The 20,403-nt window shown below is 46.4% G+C and overlaps 1 protein-coding gene across 1 annotated transcript in view; it reads right to left on the reverse strand.

Annotated features, from left to right (window-relative positions):
- Positions 1-20,403, reverse strand: part of myo7aa (myosin VIIAa) — a 36,020-nt gene that overhangs the window by 8,080 nt on the left and 7,537 nt on the right. Inside the window, exons 4-35 of the mRNA XM_062553110.1 lie at positions 16,186-16,370; positions 15,556-15,677; positions 15,257-15,399; positions 15,013-15,126; positions 14,748-14,901; positions 14,484-14,560; positions 13,479-13,598; positions 13,157-13,299; positions 12,777-12,987; positions 12,339-12,474; positions 12,046-12,152; positions 10,151-10,288; positions 9,732-9,890; positions 9,270-9,362; positions 8,456-8,550; positions 8,251-8,335; positions 7,715-7,933; positions 7,015-7,332; positions 6,541-6,744; positions 6,173-6,349; positions 5,730-5,819; positions 5,296-5,423; positions 4,729-4,855; positions 4,281-4,400; positions 3,936-4,109; positions 3,298-3,525; positions 2,638-2,805; positions 2,217-2,334; positions 1,998-2,124; positions 1,175-1,344; positions 668-858; positions 193-320 (exon numbers count right to left, since the gene is read on the reverse strand). Coding sequence (XP_062409094.1) covers positions 193-320; positions 668-858; positions 1,175-1,344; positions 1,998-2,124; positions 2,217-2,334; positions 2,638-2,805; positions 3,298-3,525; positions 3,936-4,109; positions 4,281-4,400; positions 4,729-4,855; positions 5,296-5,423; positions 5,730-5,819; positions 6,173-6,349; positions 6,541-6,744; positions 7,015-7,332; positions 7,715-7,933; positions 8,251-8,335; positions 8,456-8,550; positions 9,270-9,362; positions 9,732-9,890; positions 10,151-10,288; positions 12,046-12,152; positions 12,339-12,474; positions 12,777-12,987; positions 13,157-13,299; positions 13,479-13,598; positions 14,484-14,560; positions 14,748-14,901; positions 15,013-15,126; positions 15,257-15,399; positions 15,556-15,677; positions 16,186-16,370 — 4,769 coding nt within the window. The remainder of the gene's footprint in view (positions 1-192; positions 321-667; positions 859-1,174; positions 1,345-1,997; positions 2,125-2,216; positions 2,335-2,637; positions 2,806-3,297; positions 3,526-3,935; positions 4,110-4,280; positions 4,401-4,728; positions 4,856-5,295; positions 5,424-5,729; positions 5,820-6,172; positions 6,350-6,540; positions 6,745-7,014; positions 7,333-7,714; positions 7,934-8,250; positions 8,336-8,455; positions 8,551-9,269; positions 9,363-9,731; positions 9,891-10,150; positions 10,289-12,045; positions 12,153-12,338; positions 12,475-12,776; positions 12,988-13,156; positions 13,300-13,478; positions 13,599-14,483; positions 14,561-14,747; positions 14,902-15,012; positions 15,127-15,256; positions 15,400-15,555; positions 15,678-16,185; positions 16,371-20,403) is intronic.

The raw sequence follows: 20,403 nt of genomic DNA on the forward strand, positions 1-20,403 counted from the left end.
TCCACCCTTTTGTGGGTCACATTGGGTTAATGTGTCTGCTATTGGCTAATGTAACCTCACAGCGATTATGGTACCAGAATACAACTAGACACATTCAGCTCTTTATTTCAGCACTTCTGCTGCCATGTCTGAGGAGCTCTTAAGGTCTCAATGCCACTAGTGTGTCCTGCTATTGTGAGCATGTGTGATCACCTGAAGTGGTCGTAGGAGAACTCCTCCAGCGTGTACGGCTTCACCTGCTCCTCCTCGCTCCCCGCCAGGGTGATGTGGGACAGACGGATGGACTCCTGACGCTGGTCTGGCGTCATGGTAACCAGAGCCTGAGTCACGCGGCAGACAGGGGTGTGTGCGCGTGCGGTGGCGGGTGGGGGAGGGGGTGGGGGTGAGGGTGGGGGCGGGGGGTGGTGTAGGGGGAGTTCAGACAAAAGATTCATCAATCACAGGGGAGAGAGGCAGCCTGAAGCACCGCAGTGCAGAGACTAATGGCAAACAGCACTTCAGTCTGTCTGTCTGCATTTCTCCGAAGCTAAATCATACTGAAACAGCCTCAATCACCCCCAATCAAAACAGCCCGCACAGAGCAGAATTGCCTGCAGGCCATTAGGCGTCCGAGCCACAAAACATGTTTGGCCAAATAAGGGCTGAGTGCTGCGAGAGGCGTACTGACCACTATCTCTGGCGGAGGTTTGGTGACGGTGGGCAGCACGTAGACGCAGTCGGCAGGGAAGTCTCCGCGCTGTTTGGTGCGGTCGTTGATGCCGTGGGCCCAGCCGGACGTCATGACATGCTCCCCTGTGTCCTGGTCCAGGAGGATGAGGTCACCTTTGGCAAAGCTCAGGAAGGTGGAGTCGTCGCCAGCTGAAGGGAGGACACAGATACATACAGTACTTGTGTGTTTATATCACTAAAGACACACACACAGGGGTCACTCAGTTTAGAAACACACAAAGATTAATGTATTACCGAAAGAGTAGCGCAAAGTCTGCTGTTGGATTTGTTTTACACATTGATAGGTCTACTAAAGGATGACTTTTTTTAAAATTAATCTGATACAAATTTTGTATGTCTACAGTATTGGCAAAATGAAATACAAACTCAAAAAACATCCATCTACAAACGTCTACATATATTCTCAAGGATGTCTGTGGGCTTCAGACTGGAGGCTTCCACACACCAGGGCTGGGGTTGTCCTGCAGGGCCACCACGAACTTGGACCTGTTCCTGAGGCCCTCCAAGAAGGTGACCACCAGCTCCCGGATGTCCTCTGCATTGTTGGACGTGAAGGTGTACTCATCGCCCTTGATGGTGGCTAGTGTGAAACTCTGGCCTTGAAGTTTCCCCCCTCTGCAACGACACAAACACGAGATTAGATCATCGTTGAGGCACTGATGAGCTCACATAATCACTGACAACGGTATTAAACTCTAACATTTAAGGTCTGAAGGAACCTTCAAATATAATTGGTTCCGTGTCTTCAGAAAACAATTACTCTATGATGAGTAAAGGTCAAAAAGCCTTAATTCTAATCTTCTAATTTCTTTCAGATATAAATCAACTAGAAGAGTTTTAATTTCAAAAAAGGTTCTCATCCATTATTTTCAAATTATTTTCATCCGACCCTTTTCAGCCGAGGCCTACATGAAAGGTACTTGCACATAACAAGGATCTTTGTCACGAGCAGCGGTACCCCCTTTCATCACTGTTATTACACTATTATATATTCATGCCACCACGGGGCTGTGAAATGTATCTCTGTATTCATTACAGACGGAGCCATAACAACAGCATACATATTCATGGGCTGCTGGAGAGAGCGGCGGTTGCAGCCATCTCGTCTCATCGGGGACGACATATTTCAGGTGTCAAGTGCAGAGGAGGAGAACAGACGGCTACGTAATGACTTCTCACCGCAAACCTCAAAAAAGACACTCGGTGAGCACACAGCTCTGTTCATTGTAAACATCCCTCAAGTATGGGTTTTAGATAACACGCTTTACCTGCTGCTGGAGACGGCCGTGATCTCAGGGAAAGAAAGCTCCAGAAGGACCTGCTCTTGCTCGTCCACAAAATAAACTCCGGTCCAGTTGACTGCTACAATCACGTCATTCTTAGGCAGGCTTGGACCTTCATGATGAAGAATAAAAAAGGAGACGTCAACCATAACACATCAAGTCCAACTACTACTATACAGTTCAGTCATTAGCCACTGATAGTACCTGAGAATTTAAAGGCCTCATAGAATCTTGAGAATAACAAAGGCCACTTGTATCGAGCAAAGTCCACCACCTCCTCCTTGACCTTCTGTGGGTCCATCCTGTTCTGTGCATAGATGCCCTACAGGGAAGAGAGGGGGAAGTTTTACATTAGCCCCAAAACATGAATAAAATGACCAGGCTATATTATTTTATTTCCAGCATGCTACCATGGCAATCGTGACTATATTTTTGCCTCAATTTATTCACAGTCTGGCTTCAGACAGAGCACAACACAACGATAGACACGGAAGGCTGGTGATTTGTGAAGACATTACACTCAGACAGTCCCAGACTCAGGCACTCAAACAACTTTGTGGCCGTTAGTATTCAGCGTGTGGCTGCTGCTGCTGCTGCTGGCATTCTGCCTCTGCCGGATGAGCACCTTTTTATGGGCGGCCATGATGAAGTGGGCCCACTTCTCCACGGTCTTGGCCGTGCTGATCTCGCGGTCGGGGATGTAGGAGGGGATGAGGCTGATGAGGCGCTCCACCAGGATCTCGGCGCCGTAGTCCACGTAGTACTGCTGGGAGGCCAGCTCCGCCAGGTCCTCCTCCTCCAGGAAGAGAGAGGCAGCGTGGGAAAAGACGGAAGGACGGAAGGAGGGTAAGACAGGACGACAGGCAGGACAAAATGCAGAGAAGAGCGTGCAGCAGTCCAAGAACGCAGACAACGAAGAAAGAACAAATAGGCAGAGAGAGAACAAGCACAAAGGGACATTCCCTCCTGAAAACACCACCATCTGACAATCAGGGAACTCAGCTGTAAAAGCGTCGTTGTTAAAATCAATCTTCAACCTTTTTTTTTTTTGCCATAATTATATATGTAAATTGACTAATTTATCAACTCTTCTATTCTATATCAATTTGTAATATTGGGTATTAATAATCAATCAATAATTGTACAATGCCACTATATTATACATGTGTATTATATATACTGTTTATATACAAACTAAATCCTATGCAAAAGCAGCATACAGTAACAACAGTAACAACACAAAGTAAATACACCCAGTGCATCAGGCCCAGAGTAAGCCACTTACCCTATCACAGCGGTACTCTCCGAACTTGACCCCTCGCACCACCTGCTGGTAGATGAGGTTGGTGGCCACGGTGTCCTCGGCCGGGTTGTGCCACGGCGTGAAGATCTCCTTGCGGAAGAACAGCCTCCAGGGGGCGTTGCGCTCCTGGGCGCCCTGCTCCTTGGCGTACTGCTCGCACTGGGACACGGCGTCCATCACGTGGTCTCCGCCACTGCCCAGCGAGGACACCTGCGGAGAGCAGCCACGGAGGAGGACACCGGGGGAATCAGAATGACCGCAGTGTCCTGGACTGTCAGTAACTTTATGTGGTGAGTAGCAGAGGTGGGGTAACCCAGCTTCAGAAAGTAAACGTTCTCTACCACTTATTTCTTCCAACCATTCACTAAATCAGTGGATTCTTTAGCGCAACTCCTCAGCCAGGTAATTCAGCTAAATTGTGAAATCACCCATGTTAAGTGCACAGATAAAAGCAATACATGGCAAGGATTTTTACTTTCTGAGTCCAAGGTTTCTGGAGTAACAAGCGCCATCAGTGTGCAATTTTGTGTAAACTATGCTTTGACCTGTTGAGGCCACAGTAATTTACACTGGAATGTTATCAGAGTGCACTTTCGTTTGAACTATGCTCGTGTACGTACCTTGTCAAACAGGGCGATGTAGAGAGAGAAGCCGAATCGGTCCCTGAGGTTGATCTTGTCGGAGAGTGCGTTGCACAGCTCTCTGGCTGTGGTGGCCGAGTCTGTCAGCAGGGTTTTAGTCGTCCCATCCATAAATGTCACCGGAAGCATGATGGGCTTCTTAGACTTGGTGGCCTTGAAGGGTGGGGGGCGTATTCAACATGAAGACAAATTAGACAGTGGTACAGTGTGTATTAATGGTCTGAAAAAGACAAATGGCATGTTTAGCTAAGCACTGGGAGAAGTGCTGATGTTGTGAATGGAGCAGTGGGGGGTGGCCCTGAGGCCCCTGGGGGGGGGGTGTACCTGCAGCTCCAACCAGGATGGAGGCTGTGTGCGCGTGCTGTTCACAAAGGTCCTCCTGAGACGCTCCTCGCAGTAGGGGGCGTAGCCAGGTGGGCCCCCGCAGATGAAGTTCCTCAAGTACTGCAGCATGACACAGATGTAAACAATGAGCTGCTTTTAGACAGGTGTGTGTGTGTGTGTGTGTGTGTGTGTGTGTGTGTGTGTGTGTGTGTGTGTGTGTGTGTGTGTGTGTGTGTGTGTGTGTGTGTGTGTGTGTGTGTGTGTGTGTGTGTGTGTGTGTGTGTGTGCATGTACATACAGTATTTAGAGCATGGAGAAGTATTCAAATAAAGAATGTTTGTGTTTGCTGTGTGCATAGTATTCCCAAATGCAAGATGTTTACTAATAATCAAATATTCCACTTGTATACAGTTTTAAAGAGTCGTGGGTTGCTGGATGAGTGTCTCACCTTAACGAACTTGTCTGAGGGGGAGAAGCAGCCCACACAGAGGGACATGAGGATCCAGCCGCGGGCGTGGCTGCTCTTGGACGGGTTCTGGCTCAGCTGCTTGCAGATCTGACAGTAGATCTCATCTCTGTGGACAAGGGTCAGAGGTCAGGGGAGGCCATTACTGCTGACGACGCCACCAACCGCAAGGCATCATGGGATACTGGTGGCGGTCACTGACCATGCATTTTATCTTATTCTCAGAAAGCAAAAACCCTGCCATTGCAAGTATCTCTGTCGTACAGGAAATATGTCAGCAGACATTTGCAAACAGACTGAGGAGGTAGTTCTCCGCGAACATACAGTACAGTTGAGCTGGACGTCAGCTGGACAAAGTGTTATCGTTAAAATGTAATCTACTGTATTGTTTTCATCTGTAAGTCGCTTTAGACAAAACCGTCTGCTAAATCATATAAAATAAAAATAGCATGAAGAGATAGTAAGCTTGTATAGATGAGGCTTTAGTGTCCAAGATTGAGGAGACTCATCCAACTGCTGATTGAGGGGGTCTGCGGTGTGGCCACTGACCTGAGGGCCGGCCGGAGGATGCCATTGCCGATGATGAAGTGCAGCTTCTCCAGGTTGGACGTGGGCCGGTCCTCCAGCATGCTATTTCCGTGCATGGTGTACTCGCCATCATTCAGACGCTTGGTCACCTGCGGGAAGAGCGCCCTTTTGATATAACAGTTGTTTCGCTTCCCATGCCCCTCTGACTGGTGGAACCATTGTTTACAAAACGCTTTTGCACACCTCTTTTGTAGGGAAAGGTGCGTCGGAATAGGTTATCCAGTTAAACTTGTGAAAGAAAATCCCGCACACTGTCCATTACGCATGCATATTTATTTACAACGTTTCGGTCATAGACCTTCCTCAGGTGAATTCACCTGGTAGAACCATTGTACCATGTAATCATCAGAGAACTGTTTGCCAATCCAAAAGAGCAGGATAGAGTGCACACTCACCTCCTCAGTAATCTTGGACTTCTTCTTCAGAGTGAGAGACACCAGCTTGTGACGGACACTGCTCCTCTTGTGAGTGTCAATCAGAGCATTCTGCAAAGAGACGAATGGGACGTGAGGGCCTTCTAAATCCCTTGATGGTTAAGACCATGTTGTCATGCTGTCACAACATTTCTTCTTTGTAAACTGCCTGGTGTCTCATGAGTGGCTTAAGACAAGCAAGATTTATAAAAAGTAAGCGTGCCTCCAATATTATAGTTTATGCATGCACACTAAGAACACATTTCATTCCTTCCCACTCCAACCATGCATGCATATTCTAAAGGGTTCCAGAGAATTAGATCCAGCTTCATGTGAGGTGGCTTTACTTTACAATCCTCTTTTTCCCCCCACATGCATTTTTGCTTTCCTTCTGTCCAACTCATTTCCACTGAATCCCTGCTCACCTCCCCCTCCCCCTGCAGGGCTTGCAGCTCCCTCTTGTAGGTCTTCTTGCCCAGAGTTTCGTAGATCTTGGTCATGACTGGGATCTTCTCACTCCCATCGCTGATGGCTGTGTGGTACTTAGGCTCTGGCAAATCTCCCATGAACCTCAGTACTGTGATCCAAACAGCCAAGGCAGCCTACGGAAAATGATCAAGAGAGAGAGAGAGAGAAAGAGGGAGCGAGACAGAGGGAGAGAGGTAGATAGACAGAGAGAAAGAGAGAGAGAGAGAGAGAGAAGGAAGTAAATGAACTATGAGATATAAGAATGAAGTATGTGCTATGTTTGTGGGACTAAGCAAGGAAGGACATCAGTGAGGCAGACACATACCAGTTGATCACCCTCATCCTCGTGGAACAGGAGGGGCTGTTTCAGAGGCCGGCGGACGTATGTGTGTGTGGTGGTGCCCTGGAAGTACGTGGCAGCAAACTTGGCAAATTTGTATTCAGATAAATCATCCAGGTCGTCCTCCGGCAGAGGATTCGCCTCATCGAGATCCTCCTCCTCCAGCCCCTTCTGAGAGCTCTCCAGATCCTGTCACACACACACGCACACACACACACACACACACACACACACACACACACACACACACACACACACACAAACACACACACAGACACACACAAAAACACACAAACACACACACACACACACACACACACACACACACACACACACACACATTTATCAGATTCAGATACTATAGTATAACTACTATACGTAATTCCATTACAACAAAGCTGAAAAAAATCATTTGTAATCAGTCAAATTCAACATGTATCTCGTTCTTGCTGCATGTACCTCAAACCCTGCTGGTGCTTGGCCCTCCTGGCCCGGAAACGAGTTGGTGGTGCCCAGGAAGCCGAACATCTTGTCCACCATGTCCGAGTCGTTGACGGGCTCCTGGCGCGCCTTCTCCATCTGCTCCACCATCTCTTTCTTGCGCCGCGCGTCCTCGCGGTCCTTCTGCTCGCGCTCGGCGTCCTCGCGGGCCAGCTGCGCCAGCCGCTCCTGGTGCTTCTTCTCGGCCTCGGCCTTGGCGCGCTTGGCGCTCATCTGGTAGCGCAGCTTCTCCTCCTCCGCCAGCCGAAGCTTCTCCGCCTCCAGCCGCCGCCGGTACTACGGGAGACAGACGTAAACAAACAAACAAACAAACAAACACAAAACAAAAAAACAACAACACAATCATTCCCACAACGTCCCAGAAATAGTCCACTACCATGAGAATTGGACAACAGATTGGACAGATTGGTTTTGACGAGCGTGGCTTGAGAGTGTATTTGTATGCGTGATTGATTGTGGAGCCTCAACAAGGTATTTCTGTGACCTTTACAATATGTGGAAAGCCAGCGTGACATTTAAATACAAAGGGTAGAGCTGTAATGATGGCTCCATTTCAGGCTCTGACGATAAACGGGGTGATAGAGAGCCGAGTGTGATATCGTGTGTGTGTGTGTGTGTGTGTGTGTGTGTGTGTGTGTGCGTGTGTGTGTCTGCTCACCTCTCCTTTGAGGCGCTTGTAGAGGCGGCGGGCGATCATGCCCCTGGTGTGGGCCTGGAGGGTGATGACGGCCCACAGGCGGTGGCGGAAGGCCCGGCGCACCAGGTAGCCTCGGCAGCGGGCCTGGTAGAGCGTGATGCGCTGGCGAGCCACGTGGTACGTCTGGTAGAGCTTCCGCGAGCGGTACAGGGCCTGGAGACGAGCGAAGCCTGCACGCATCTGGGGGACCGAGAACAGGACTTCATCACACTGAGACAAGAACAGGGCTTCATTACACTGACTGTCCCACCACTGACGAAGGTCCCTAAAATATAGTAATATGCAATCCCAAAAGTAACAATACCAAATACCAAAATGGCAAATACATCTTGCAACATACATTAATATAACAGAGTGTATTGTACTGACACCACCAACAACTCAGTAACTAAACACACTTCATAACAAATTGGAACTGTAAAAACATTTCTACTCAGTGCATAATTGGCAGTATGCTGTCAGTGTTGGTTGTTTTATTGATACTGAGGAGGACGTACCGCTCCATAGTTCTTGCGACAGTGATAGCCCCTCCACGTCTTCTGGATCATTATGGCTGACTTCCTCATTCTCAGGAAATTAGACCTAAGAGAAGAGTGAGGGTACTTCTAAATCACTGACTTCCTCAGAGGGCTGCCACGTGCATTTTAGAGGCCACCAAAACCAAACACAGCCCACTTAGTCCTCTGCTATTCCAGTGCTTACCGGTCCTTGAAGCCCCGAACAACCTTCTGAATGAGGATGACCTTGTCTGTGATGGCCTTATCTCGCTCGATCTCCAGCAGCATGTCATGATGATCCTGAGGAAACACCGGAACAATGAGAAGAGGACACACTTACACTCCCAACCAACACCGACCTCACATAGACTAGATAAAAAATGACCATTTAAAAATGAATCTAAATGAGTGGTAAGTCTATCACATACCAGAAATGCATATTAAACAGATACTGTGAAAACTGACTGTTTTTTATTTTTATTTTCATATTATCTCCCCCTCTCTCCCCCTGCTGCAGTCACTTCCTGCTGGGAAGTGCTGGCACTGGCCTCTCCTCGTCCCTGTCGCTCTGGGCTTTCCTGTTTCACTGGCTGCATGCTCCGATAAAAGCCTAGCAGACTGCCAGAGTAACCGCGGCAACAGAGCGACCTCTGACCTTAACTCCGCAGCTTTCTTTCCGGCATCCCACGAACCATAACAGAGATTTCAACCGCCCATATTGCCTGACATTGCACCACAGTGTTTAACAAGGTCCCCAGACACATTTGCTGCGTGTGGAATAACACCGGTAATGTATTTCCACGAATTTTTATCTAATTGTCTGATTGTCCGTTTGTTTTGCTTCATAGATCTTTGTTGTATGTTTTCCATTCACACCTACAAGGGTCAAAGGGCAAGATAATACTGCATGAGCCCTACTTTAGAGGAACTCTAGTTCCCTACACTTTCATCCAAAGAGATGAGAGCCATGGATATCCTGCTAGCGATGTGTCTGGAATTAGTTCTAATTCCATAGTAACCTTGAGGAAGATCTTTGTCTTTCCCATTTGCCAGTCATCGTCCCTCCCCAGGACGGCCACAGCGATCCTCTGACAGGTTCCCCTCAGGTCCTCCTGGGTTTGGGGAGAGGAAAGACAAGGGCAATAAAGATGTCAGAAACTCAGCAGAATGGCTACGAATGCAAGTTCCACCATTTGTCTTCTAAAGGGGTTCCATGACAAAACTAAGGAGTCTGATTTACAACCATCATCCAGGTCAATTCCTGTTCGTGGATGACAAGCATTCCCACAAGCCTAGCTCCATGAATTGCAATAGTAGTAGTTCTACTGTATACCTATCTACAATATTTCTATTCAATTACAGTATTGTTTGTGATTGTCGGACTTTTTTATTGCATTACTAGGACAGTTTTTAGTAATGAAGGCTACAATGACCTGAGACAGTCATTCCAACAACTAAAACACAAAATACAGGCTATTCACCTGTTTGTACGCAGGTTTCACTCCAGGCATTAAAACTCGGTACCGGTCCACAAACTCCACAAACGTGTACCGGATTGGATAACCTGCCCGACGGATCCGGATGGTCTCCATCATCCCGGAATACCGCAGCTGCCGGACGCACAGCTCCCTGTCAAACAGCTAAACACAGAGAGACGTCAGTTAAGTTGTGCCACAGTTACACTTCATTACATGGATACACATTACCAAACAGACTTGCCAGAACTCTTACCTCGAAGCCTTGCTGACTAACCCCACTTGCACATAAAACTGTGAAACAACTTTGTGAATCAGTTACCTGCAGGCTTCCCTCATATCACAACAAACCTCTCTTCAAAACTAATTTCCACAGACTCTGTGAACTCCGTCCTGCACTACGGGGGCCCAGCGGGCTCACTCACCATGGGCTTCTTGAACTCGTTGGGCTTGATGCAGCGCACGAAGAAGGGCTGGCACACGCTGAGCGTCCGCATCAACAGCTCCAGAGAGCGCTTGAACTGACTGCTCAGAGTCGGGGAGCGCTTCCTCGTCTCCGCCCCCTGAGGTACGGGAAACAGCAGTCAGGGCATGGACACACACACACACACACACACTCAGGCAGGCACACGCACACACACACACAGGCAGGCACACGCACACACACACACAGGCAGGCACACGCACACACACACAGATTCACACACAGACACACACACACACACACCCAAAAGACATTGGCACTGACAGACACATACACTCAGTTACAGTTCCATACACACAACAAGGTGACACATCACGTGGTGGACACGTACACAAGCCCTGTGCCAGAGTGGAAGGAAACAGAGGTTAAAGGAGGATCTGCTTAGCTCTTCCTGGCTAACGGCAACACAATCTCAGCCACTCTCTCTAGTCAGCTGTCCCTGGGCCTTCCTCTTCCTCCTCACAACACCACACATTCTCTCCTCTCCTCTGTTTCATCTTCTCAAATCTGAGTGGCCTCTGTTCTCAAACAGGAAGCATCAGCGGCACAGTGTTTTATTCTTAAACTGACCAAGGTCATCCCTCTCTTTTTTCAAAGAGGGAAAAGAGAACAAAAAGAGGTCAGTCAGACGGCAGTGTCATAAGAACAGCCGTCAGTAGAGCCTTACGCTGCAAAATAGCTCAATGTCACATTAGAGAAGAATATAAATGGACACTGGACATTTGGGGACTTCAAAGCTGACTAAAATGGTTAACATGCTTCAGGCAGACATGGGCAATAGTGACAGGAATAGTCTTGATGACCTAAAAGCATTACAATGAGAGTTAACTACTGCATGACATCCATACAAAGGACTGTAAAAGAGGCACTTGAATCATGCATGATATAGGAAGAAATAAGTAATGGTGAAAATGGCCACGCAGAAAACTGCAATCTCTTGCATTTCTGAGCAAATGAAGCAAAGGAATGAAGTGAAGAAAGGAGTTGATGGACATTCACCAAGCTTTGATGAACACATATGACCCATCTGCATGCTCGCCAATGAACACTGCTAGTCCCGACTAGCAATCAGGGGCTCGCAGAACAGACACTAATTCCAAAGTCATCATCACAAGCCAATTGTGAATTTGGTTGACACTGTGAGTGCCTTTGTTAAACGTGAAATATGAAAACGGTCTGCTCTGTTTATTTGACGAGAGCATAAACAGCATGGAGATGACAAAGGAGACAGACAGAGTGAATGAGAGAGATGATGGCACTGTGTGGGTGAGGGTGGTGTTTGTTCAGGTGACAAGAGAGGTGGCACAGATCTGTGTCTGGACGGGAAACACAAATATAAAATGGCACACGGGCATGGGGGGGGCATGGCTAATGGTTGGGAATGGTGATGGTGATAACGACTACCGTTTCCGCTGTCATTTTTTTACCTTAATAAGAGGAGGGGTGCCTGGCTGGCCCATAGTGCCACCAGGCACGTAGCCACAAAGAAACTACGTAGGGCCATATTAGGTACCAGACAGAGGACAGAGAGGGAGAGAGAAGGGAAAGACACACACACTGCCACATTAGTTTCATATCACCAAATGTTATTAGAAATTTCAATTTGAGAAAGGAATGACTACGTTTGATAAGGGAGGAAGTAAATAGGTAATCAGCTTTAGAGCAAAAAAGTAATTGGTTTGGAAATGCATCTGGACTTGTCATGCACAGAGAAGACATCTAATCTAATTCGGCGCGGTAAGTTTGCACAAGCAAAGCCCCAGGTGAGAGAACCGAGCCTGGGCAGATTTGTGTCTCACTCTGTGCCTCATGAGAAAGATCCTATCAGAATATTACCATAGCAACGTCAGCCTGGAAGATTTGCTTAATGAACTTGTTTTTGGAGGAGTGCACCAGCTGGATGATGTCACCATGCAGAGAGTCCCTGTTTTTCTCAAGGAAACCTGCGGAGACGAATGCAATTCAGAGATTAAGCCTCAGAAACGGAGACAGATGCACAAAACTATGAGCTTGCAGACACCGAAAGTGTCCCAGTGACATCTTAATGCACACATCCATGATGCACATAATGAAAGTCTTACATTATTTGTTATCACAACGACACCTTTTGAAATAGTTTGCAGGCTAACCTCTTGTCTCATAGAAGACCACACCAGCAAAGTGCTGGATGCCAAACTGAGTCTCATAGGTGTTCTTCGGGGGGATGTAGTTGGTGTTGAGTTTGTGCTGAAAGTTGAGTTTGTACAGCATGGTGGAGTCTGTTCCCTGGTCAGAGAGAGAAGGAAGAGATTTCACACAACGTCCCCCACATCAGGACCAGGCTGATTAAAATTACTACAATGTAATGCTCTATTGAGCGTCCTTGAATATACTCGGTGAGAGATTCATTTAACATTCTGACTTTCAGACACTAAACACTTATCGTCATGCACTTATCTCACAGCCATTATATGCACAGGATGTCTCCTTGTGTCTGTCTTCTTGTAAATGTAGCGTCCTCCCCTATCATCTACCAGGCATTGTCTCTAACCTAATGTACCCAGTCTCCTCTCTCTTATCATGAATACCTTGGGGAATTTGCTCTCCTCATCAATGAGGGAGATTATATTCATGGGTTTGATGGCGATCATGTCCAGGGCGTCCTGGTTGTCCGTGAACTCGATGTGCTGCCAATTGATGTGCTCCAGGTTGTACTCCTCCTGCTCCAGCTTGAACACGTGGCGCACAAAGAACTGCTGCAGATTCTCGTTGGCAAAGTTGATGCAGAGCTGCTCAAAGCTGCAGGTAAAAGAGATTTGTGGACTTTCTAGGTTAAACCCACACAAACTACAGGAGTTATCTTTTCTGGATCGAGACATTTATCTACTGTTGCATCGGAAACATTACTCATAGTTGCAGTGACGTTTGCTTCAGCGTTTCAGAGATTGAATTACTAAATGGCACACACCTGTTAACAGTGAAGTTTTCAAAGCCAAAGATATCCAGCAGGCCAATGGATCTGCGCACTATTTTGGGCTGGGAAGACGCCGGCTTGTAGATGGCAGCATTTATCTTCTCCACAATCCACACAAACAGGCGCCCGTAGATTCCCTACGATGGCAGCAAGACATACATTCATTACAATAATTACCCTCCAGCATGCTGGGAGCGATGACAAAGAGGGGAAATATAGGCCAGGGAGACCTGCTGAGAGAGAGGGGGGGGCAGAAGAAAGTGCAAAAGAAAGAAAGAGAGGAGAAGATGATGTATGGCCGAGTGTTCTTACTGACCTTCACAAAGGCATCTCGCACATCCAGAGCCTGCTCCATGCTGAGTGGGGTGGAGACCGTCTCCCCGCGAGTGATGAGGGTTCGGCTGGTCAGACAGTTCATCAGGTCCTTCATGTCAACCTGCACAACGTCACAGCACATTATCACACCAGTGCCCATGACATCTGTGCCATCAGACACCTGAGTCACCATCACCATCTCCCACTCGTTATGGAGAATTACGTCTGAAGACATTATGGAGAACTACATCTTAAGAGTGAGTTCTGCAGACTGTCAGAAGGGGGCGCCAGCGTCCACCTCTTGGGGAGGATTGTCATGGGACCAGGTTCACGAGGATCGCCACGGAATCCTATTCTCCCGCTTAAGCTGCGCGTGTGTCCCCACCATGCATTACAGTGTCATTGACCTATGAGTCACCCGTGGGGCAAGTCATGGTTACGCAAGCGGCTCTGAGCCCTGCTCTGTGGTCAGAATGCCCAGTCACAGACCAGATGCAGGACCACGGAGGACCATGGATTGAGGGGCCCTCAAAGAAATCTAGGGTGAAGTTGAACTATGTCACTGAAAGCTAGCATTGACTAAAAAAAAATGCTTCACTGGTGATTTTCAGAACAAGAATGGTAATGATGGTGCAAAATCATAGACCTCTCTGTGCACAAGACTACAGTACAGTTATGCAAATAACTCATCCTATGAATTATCATATTTTCTGACAATAAACTTCAAAACATGTTAAAAAAGTTTTTGAGTGTAATTCTATATCTTCTACCACACTTTTGGGATTAAATATTAGGTCACACCTTTGGTAGTCAACTTTTTTTTATGAAGGTGGTAGTGTTTGAGGCATTGGATCATAACTGATGCTGTAATATGAGGACATTTAGAGAGTGAGGCTGACCAGGAGTCCTTGCACTTGAATGTTGAATATAATAACATATTTATTATCTGAGTGACCAGTGCCACCCTCGTGACCCTCCTGCCCACCCCATGGTGCGCTGGACTCACCTCCAGCAGTATGGCAGCAGTGTTGAGATGTGGGCAGCGCACCACCTCACAGGCATCCAGGTTGTCATATGTGCGTGCTGTGGGAACACCGGGGACACGCGCATTAGCAGGATTATGGAGACAGGGCCATGGGAATTAGTACACAATGTTTGATAAAGGAGGATCATGGACAACTCAGTCTCAAATTCTGATAGATACAGTACATTAAAACGCTTAAGTATGCTTAACAGGAAGAGGCACACACACACACACACACACACACACCTTCATAGCGCAAATTGCCCATGTGCAGTATGGCACCCAGCAGTTTGGAGATCTCCCAGTACTCAGTGTCAGTGAACATCAGGACCTTCATGGCAGAGCGAATGTTGCTGTACTCCTTCTGGTCATTACGTCCATCGCAGACGGTGCAGTTCCCCTGTGGAGGAGGACCAGAGGATGAGTGGAGGGGGAACGTGACGACGGAACATCACACAGAACACGCCGGTTCCACACAGAACCCGTCACACAGAACCTGCGCTGTCCTTACAAAGGTGAGGTAGGTGTAGTCTGTGGCTTTGGTGAGGCCCAGTTTCTTCTTGTGCTCAGGAGACATGCCCTGCAGCATGCAGTAAAACACATGGTAGTTCCTCTCATCCTGGGACTGAGGACCACAGAGAGGAATACAAGTGTGAGCGTCAAAAAACAATTTAGCAGTATACAAGTGAAGACAAGGGCAGATCATGAAGCTACTGTATTCTGTGTTTAGTCCGACAAAAGAATGGGTCTGTTACCTGACGGCATACTCTGGACTTCTCCAGCAGGTACTGCTCAATCTTGGCCCCCTCGATGGCGCCCCTCTTATTGAAGTGGATGTCGATGTACTTCCCAAAGCGGCTGGAATTGTCATTTCGGATGGTCTTGGCGTTCCCAAAAGCTGCAGACAAGAGCATCATGACCAAAATGAACCAATCTTCAATGTTTTCATAAAAAGTGCTACAGCTCAAGCCAGGGCACAGGTCTCTTGGTGTGGACACTTGATGTTCTGACCACAGGTCCCTCTAAACTCCCTTCAAACCGGCCCGTGTCTTACCCTCCAGGATGGGGTTGGCCTCCAGAACCTGCTGCTCGATCCAGGAGTGCTGACCGCTGATGGCGGCCAGGAACTGCAGGATCAGCTTGGTGCTCTCCGTCTTCCCAGCTCCCGACTCCCCACTGCCAACGGAAACATGCCCAGTGGAAGGGAGTTATTAATGGATATGGACCCTCAACACACACCTCATACGGCACGGGTTCCACATTTAGGTGTTCCACGCAGCATCAGCACAACTCCAGTCACCACCGCACTACTTCAGAAAAGGGAAATGCAGATGACTGCTGACTAGATACTCTAAAGGTGCAGCTGTCAGCATTTCCTCGAAGGAAAAATCACAGTGGGTAGTATTTTCAAACTGTGGTGTAAAATGAGAAATGAAAAAAAAAACATCTGCACAGAAACATCAAGAAATCATCTTACAAAAAGTTATATTCAGGCACAAAAGTACTTATAAACACTTATACTTAAGTACTTCTGTTCTTATAAGCAGAGGGCAGAAGGTTGGCATAAAAAGATACTAATTGCATTTCTTTCATGTTTGTCAAGTTTTTATGGCAAGGGCGTCTGATGTTCCTGTCAATTTATTCGGCTCTTTCTCAAGCAGCTGTCTGTGTGCACGGCACATACCTGATAATGCAACACTGGTCCTTGTTGTTACGCTGCATATTAAAGTAACAGTTGTCTGCAATGGCGAAGATGTGCGGCGGCATCTCGCCTATCTTCTTGTTGGTGTAGAGACGGATTTGATCGGCCGTGTAGATGGGCAGCAGCTGGTACGGGTTCACCGCCACGAGGATGGACCCTGTGTACGTCTGAATTGTGGAGAGGGAAATTAGATATGAGCAGTGCGGAACGCTACTGAGATGAGAGCATTGACTCAACGTAGTTCCGACTGACAACAAAACAATGTTGATGCATGGCGCACAGTTAGAAACATGACTCTAAACATGGAGAGGAGTGTTTTTTTAAGCAGGCCATAGTTGTTTATGAGGCAAAACAAGCCGTATCATCATTTAAAACACTCGTGATAAACAGGGATGCAGCCAGCTTACCAGGGGGTCATTTCTCTCCAAGAGTACACAATGCTACATTATGCAGATTTTATGCAGGCGACGAAAACACATTGCTGAATGTTAATGGTCTAAGCTCAACAGCAAACATGACAGCAGTGCTGAGATAGCATGCATTCCATCAACAGGCCGCATTCATGGCCTTAATGACGCTCACGTGCCTCAACACGGGGTGACCATGGCAGATGAGAGGGGAGGGGGAGACACAGTGAGGAAGATAAAGAACTGATCAAGATGCTGAGAGATAGAGAGCTAACAGGGGCAAGACGAAAGAAAGATGGAGATGAGGGGGTGGGGAGGGGTGGGGTGAGGTCTGCTGACTTTGTATCACTTTTCAGATGTTAGGTTGACAAAGGCGGTGGGTGTATCAGTGTCCTGTTATCATAGGCGCTGAGGCCATGTTGAAATGGAGTAGCTGATGCTGAGACACTCTAATGGTGAGGAGATGGGTGGTGGCCAGCCATGCGTGAAGGGCCCATACTTACCCTGCCTCCACAGTTGGTCTTTACAAAGGTGGAAGCCGAGGGAGAGAAGAGAGAGAGAGAGGGAGGGAGAGGGAGAGAAGAGAGAGAGGGAGGGAGAGAGAGGGAGGGAGAGAAGGAACACCAGCAGCGGGGCCACAATTAGAGAGGAAGAAAAGACACAGAGAGGGACACAGAGAGAGAAAGATAAACAAGGATAGGCTTTCTGGACCCCCTGCCAACTGGCACCCAAAACCGGCCACGTCTTGTTTGTCGTCTGCATTTTTGGACAACCGGTCATCAGAAACAACAAATGCATCAAAGGGGAGAAGCACCTAAGTGCTTCATTGTCCAAGAGAGAGAAAAGACAATCTCTGGACGATGGGGCTGATTATATAAATGACATTTAAGAGAAGCTTGGCGGAGAGGCAAAGTTATTAAATATTCCAGTACAAATCCTCCCTAATGGAGAATGCCATTGTTATGGGGACTGCAGACTTTTCTTTTATAATACCATCACAATTAAACTTAACAGATCTTAAACGCAACTAGAATGCATTTCCCGGTGGGAAGTGCGAAGTGTGCTTGCTCAGACGCGCCGCGACAGCGCCCGGCAGGAGACGCGACCGCTCGTCCTCAGGTCAAAGCGCCAAAGTTTGGCCAAGACACGAAGCTGCTTCGAGTTTGGCGGCGTTGCCCTCGATTGCCGAATTCTTACACTGACGTGAAGGGTTGCCTAGGTTCATCAGTGGTATGTCCCAGAGCACCTCCAATGTAAAAATGTGGATGTCATCCCAAAGACATAAAGAGATACCGTATGAGACAAAATGCATTTTTGCTAATTGCGACGCCCCCTAGTGGCCAAATTGCACCAAATTTACTGAGGTTACTTTGGATGGTGTCCAAAATCATCCCACCAAATATGGTCTTGACACCTCAAAGCGTTTCCGAGATTTGACCTCACTTCCTGTTTGGAGGCTTCGCCATCGAATTTCATTGGCTGCCATGGGCGAACGCTTTGATGTATGGAAATGAAATGTACACCTCTAAGGTCTGTAGACCTTGTGTTGAATTATGTATGAGTTGTTCACGAGTAGCCAGCATGAAACACGTAACCACTGAAAGAAGGAAGGAGCCTAAGGAACTAGGCATGTTTCTGGAACAAATACGAGTAATGTTAGGAGTATTGCGGGAACATCTGCTGTTTACTCACTGTTGAGTAAGTTGCAATGTGTTATAGCCTCAAATTGATGGTAGAATAAACAGGACGAATCACCTGTTCAAATGGTGTAATAGGATGAAATTTGGTGTTGATATGTCAAAGCAACCAGGCTGTTACTGGTTAACGTTTCTGAATATGAAATCGATTTTGGATTGGTTGCATGTGATAAAAGCTATGCCATTTCCTGTCCAGACAGCATTCATATTCAGAAATACTGTACACCGGCAACAAGGCACACACACACGGACACACACACATACATACACCTCTTTCAAACAGAAGCATCAGTCCGTTACATCTGCCTCTTGTCCACAAACTGCATGTTGCTGAGTTGACCCACAACGGCAACAGCAACGAAGACTTTCACACAAACACACACACACAACACCCCCTCAAACCCAAATATCTGTGTGTTACGTCTGCCTCTTGTCTACAAACTGCATGTTGCAAAGTTCACCTACATCTACCCACAATTCTTTGATTTATAAATAATCCCTGCATTAAAAAACTGCAATGTGTCAAATCTTAATATATTTATATATATATATGTATGTATACTGTATGGGCAATTCCATGCAAAACTGTCAAGTTCATAACCCCACACAGCGTCAAACTATGATGTGGATGATGATTTCTTAAAAGTTTACCATTTCGCTCTTCTTGTTTGTACAACATATTCAATGATATTGTTAACTTAATCATTTGCATTATATAAATGTAACCTATTTTTCCACCCGTATGTCTCAACATATACTGGAGTCACATTCATAAACATAAACAGGATCCTAGGTTCTCAATTTGCTGGACTCGCAGTCTACCATAAAGTTAAAGAATAGTAATAACAGAAGAAAAGGTAAGAAGATGTTGATAGCGTGATTAACTGTGGTGCCTCCACTGAAGAATGTCTTTACCACTGCCCTGGTGGAAATATGTAAATCCTCAGAAATGTCAAGTGACTACAGTTACTTCTTCCTGCTTTGATATAGCTTATCCTAAATGAAATACTATGCATAATGCAACAATCACAAAACATTTATTGTATCCTTTGTTTTTAACTCTTAGAATTCAGTTCAGTATGACATAATAAAATGAAAGTACAAAAATAGTTTTTAAACCCCTTTTTAAAAGTTCAACCTATCACTTTCAATGAAATCTCAATTAAGGATTACGTAGTTCTAAATAGTAACTGTGTGGTAATAATTCACCTATACCACCCATAGCCTAAATTAATTAAATGTTTACCATGAACAATAGTTAAATGAAACACACAGTAATACTTTCTATAACACTTTGTGTTGGATGTAATTAATTGGACCTAGAATTGTTAACTGCTATAAGTGGGCCAAACTTCCCAGTTTAAGTCTCCACACATAAGCTTGAGTCGAAAAACGTAGCTCCCACTTTCCTTAGCTGTAGTGGAATTCTGGGATTTCTCCCTAAAGCGGAAACTATTATTTTTACCTAATTATAATTACTATTATTATTGGGGAGGTTATAGGTTTGCACTGATTCGGGTAGGTAGTGGCAATATACTGGATGGTATATCGGTTAGAATATAGGACGGAGAAGAGATGGGGTTTAACTTTGTATTGTTCCAGCAGAGACATTCAGGATTTCCATACAGAGAAATATGGGTATGGCTATTTATATATATATATAGATAGTCTGAAATAAGAAAAAGACAAATACAATTTAGGTTCTAGTCTTACAAATAATATATCTGCAGCATACAGAAATGCATCAACACTAAGCTCATTAAACTGAATTGTAAGCCAGGACACACATACAGCAACGCTAACCCCTTCAAGATAGAAAGGGAACCTTTTTGTTCGTGACTACAGTTATTATGTGGTCAATTACGCCATCTAGCGGCGTAAAATGGTACGGTGTAATAGCGTTAAAAACTTCCATTTGAAAATGCAACATCCTTACAACAGTATAACGCTAAACGGTAGATTCCTAAGCGAAACACATGAAGTATTATAATTTCAAAGAACACTTACACTATATTACTTCATGGAAATTATGTCAAGAGCAAGTTTAACTATATTAGCAAACCTCTTGCATACCAGTGTGAATTAAATACAAACTT

The sequence above is a fragment of the Sardina pilchardus genome, chromosome 13, assembly GCF_963854185.1.
Source record: "Sardina pilchardus chromosome 13, fSarPil1.1, whole genome shotgun sequence".
Classification (NCBI taxonomy): Eukaryota; Metazoa; Chordata; class Actinopteri; order Clupeiformes; family Clupeidae; genus Sardina; species Sardina pilchardus.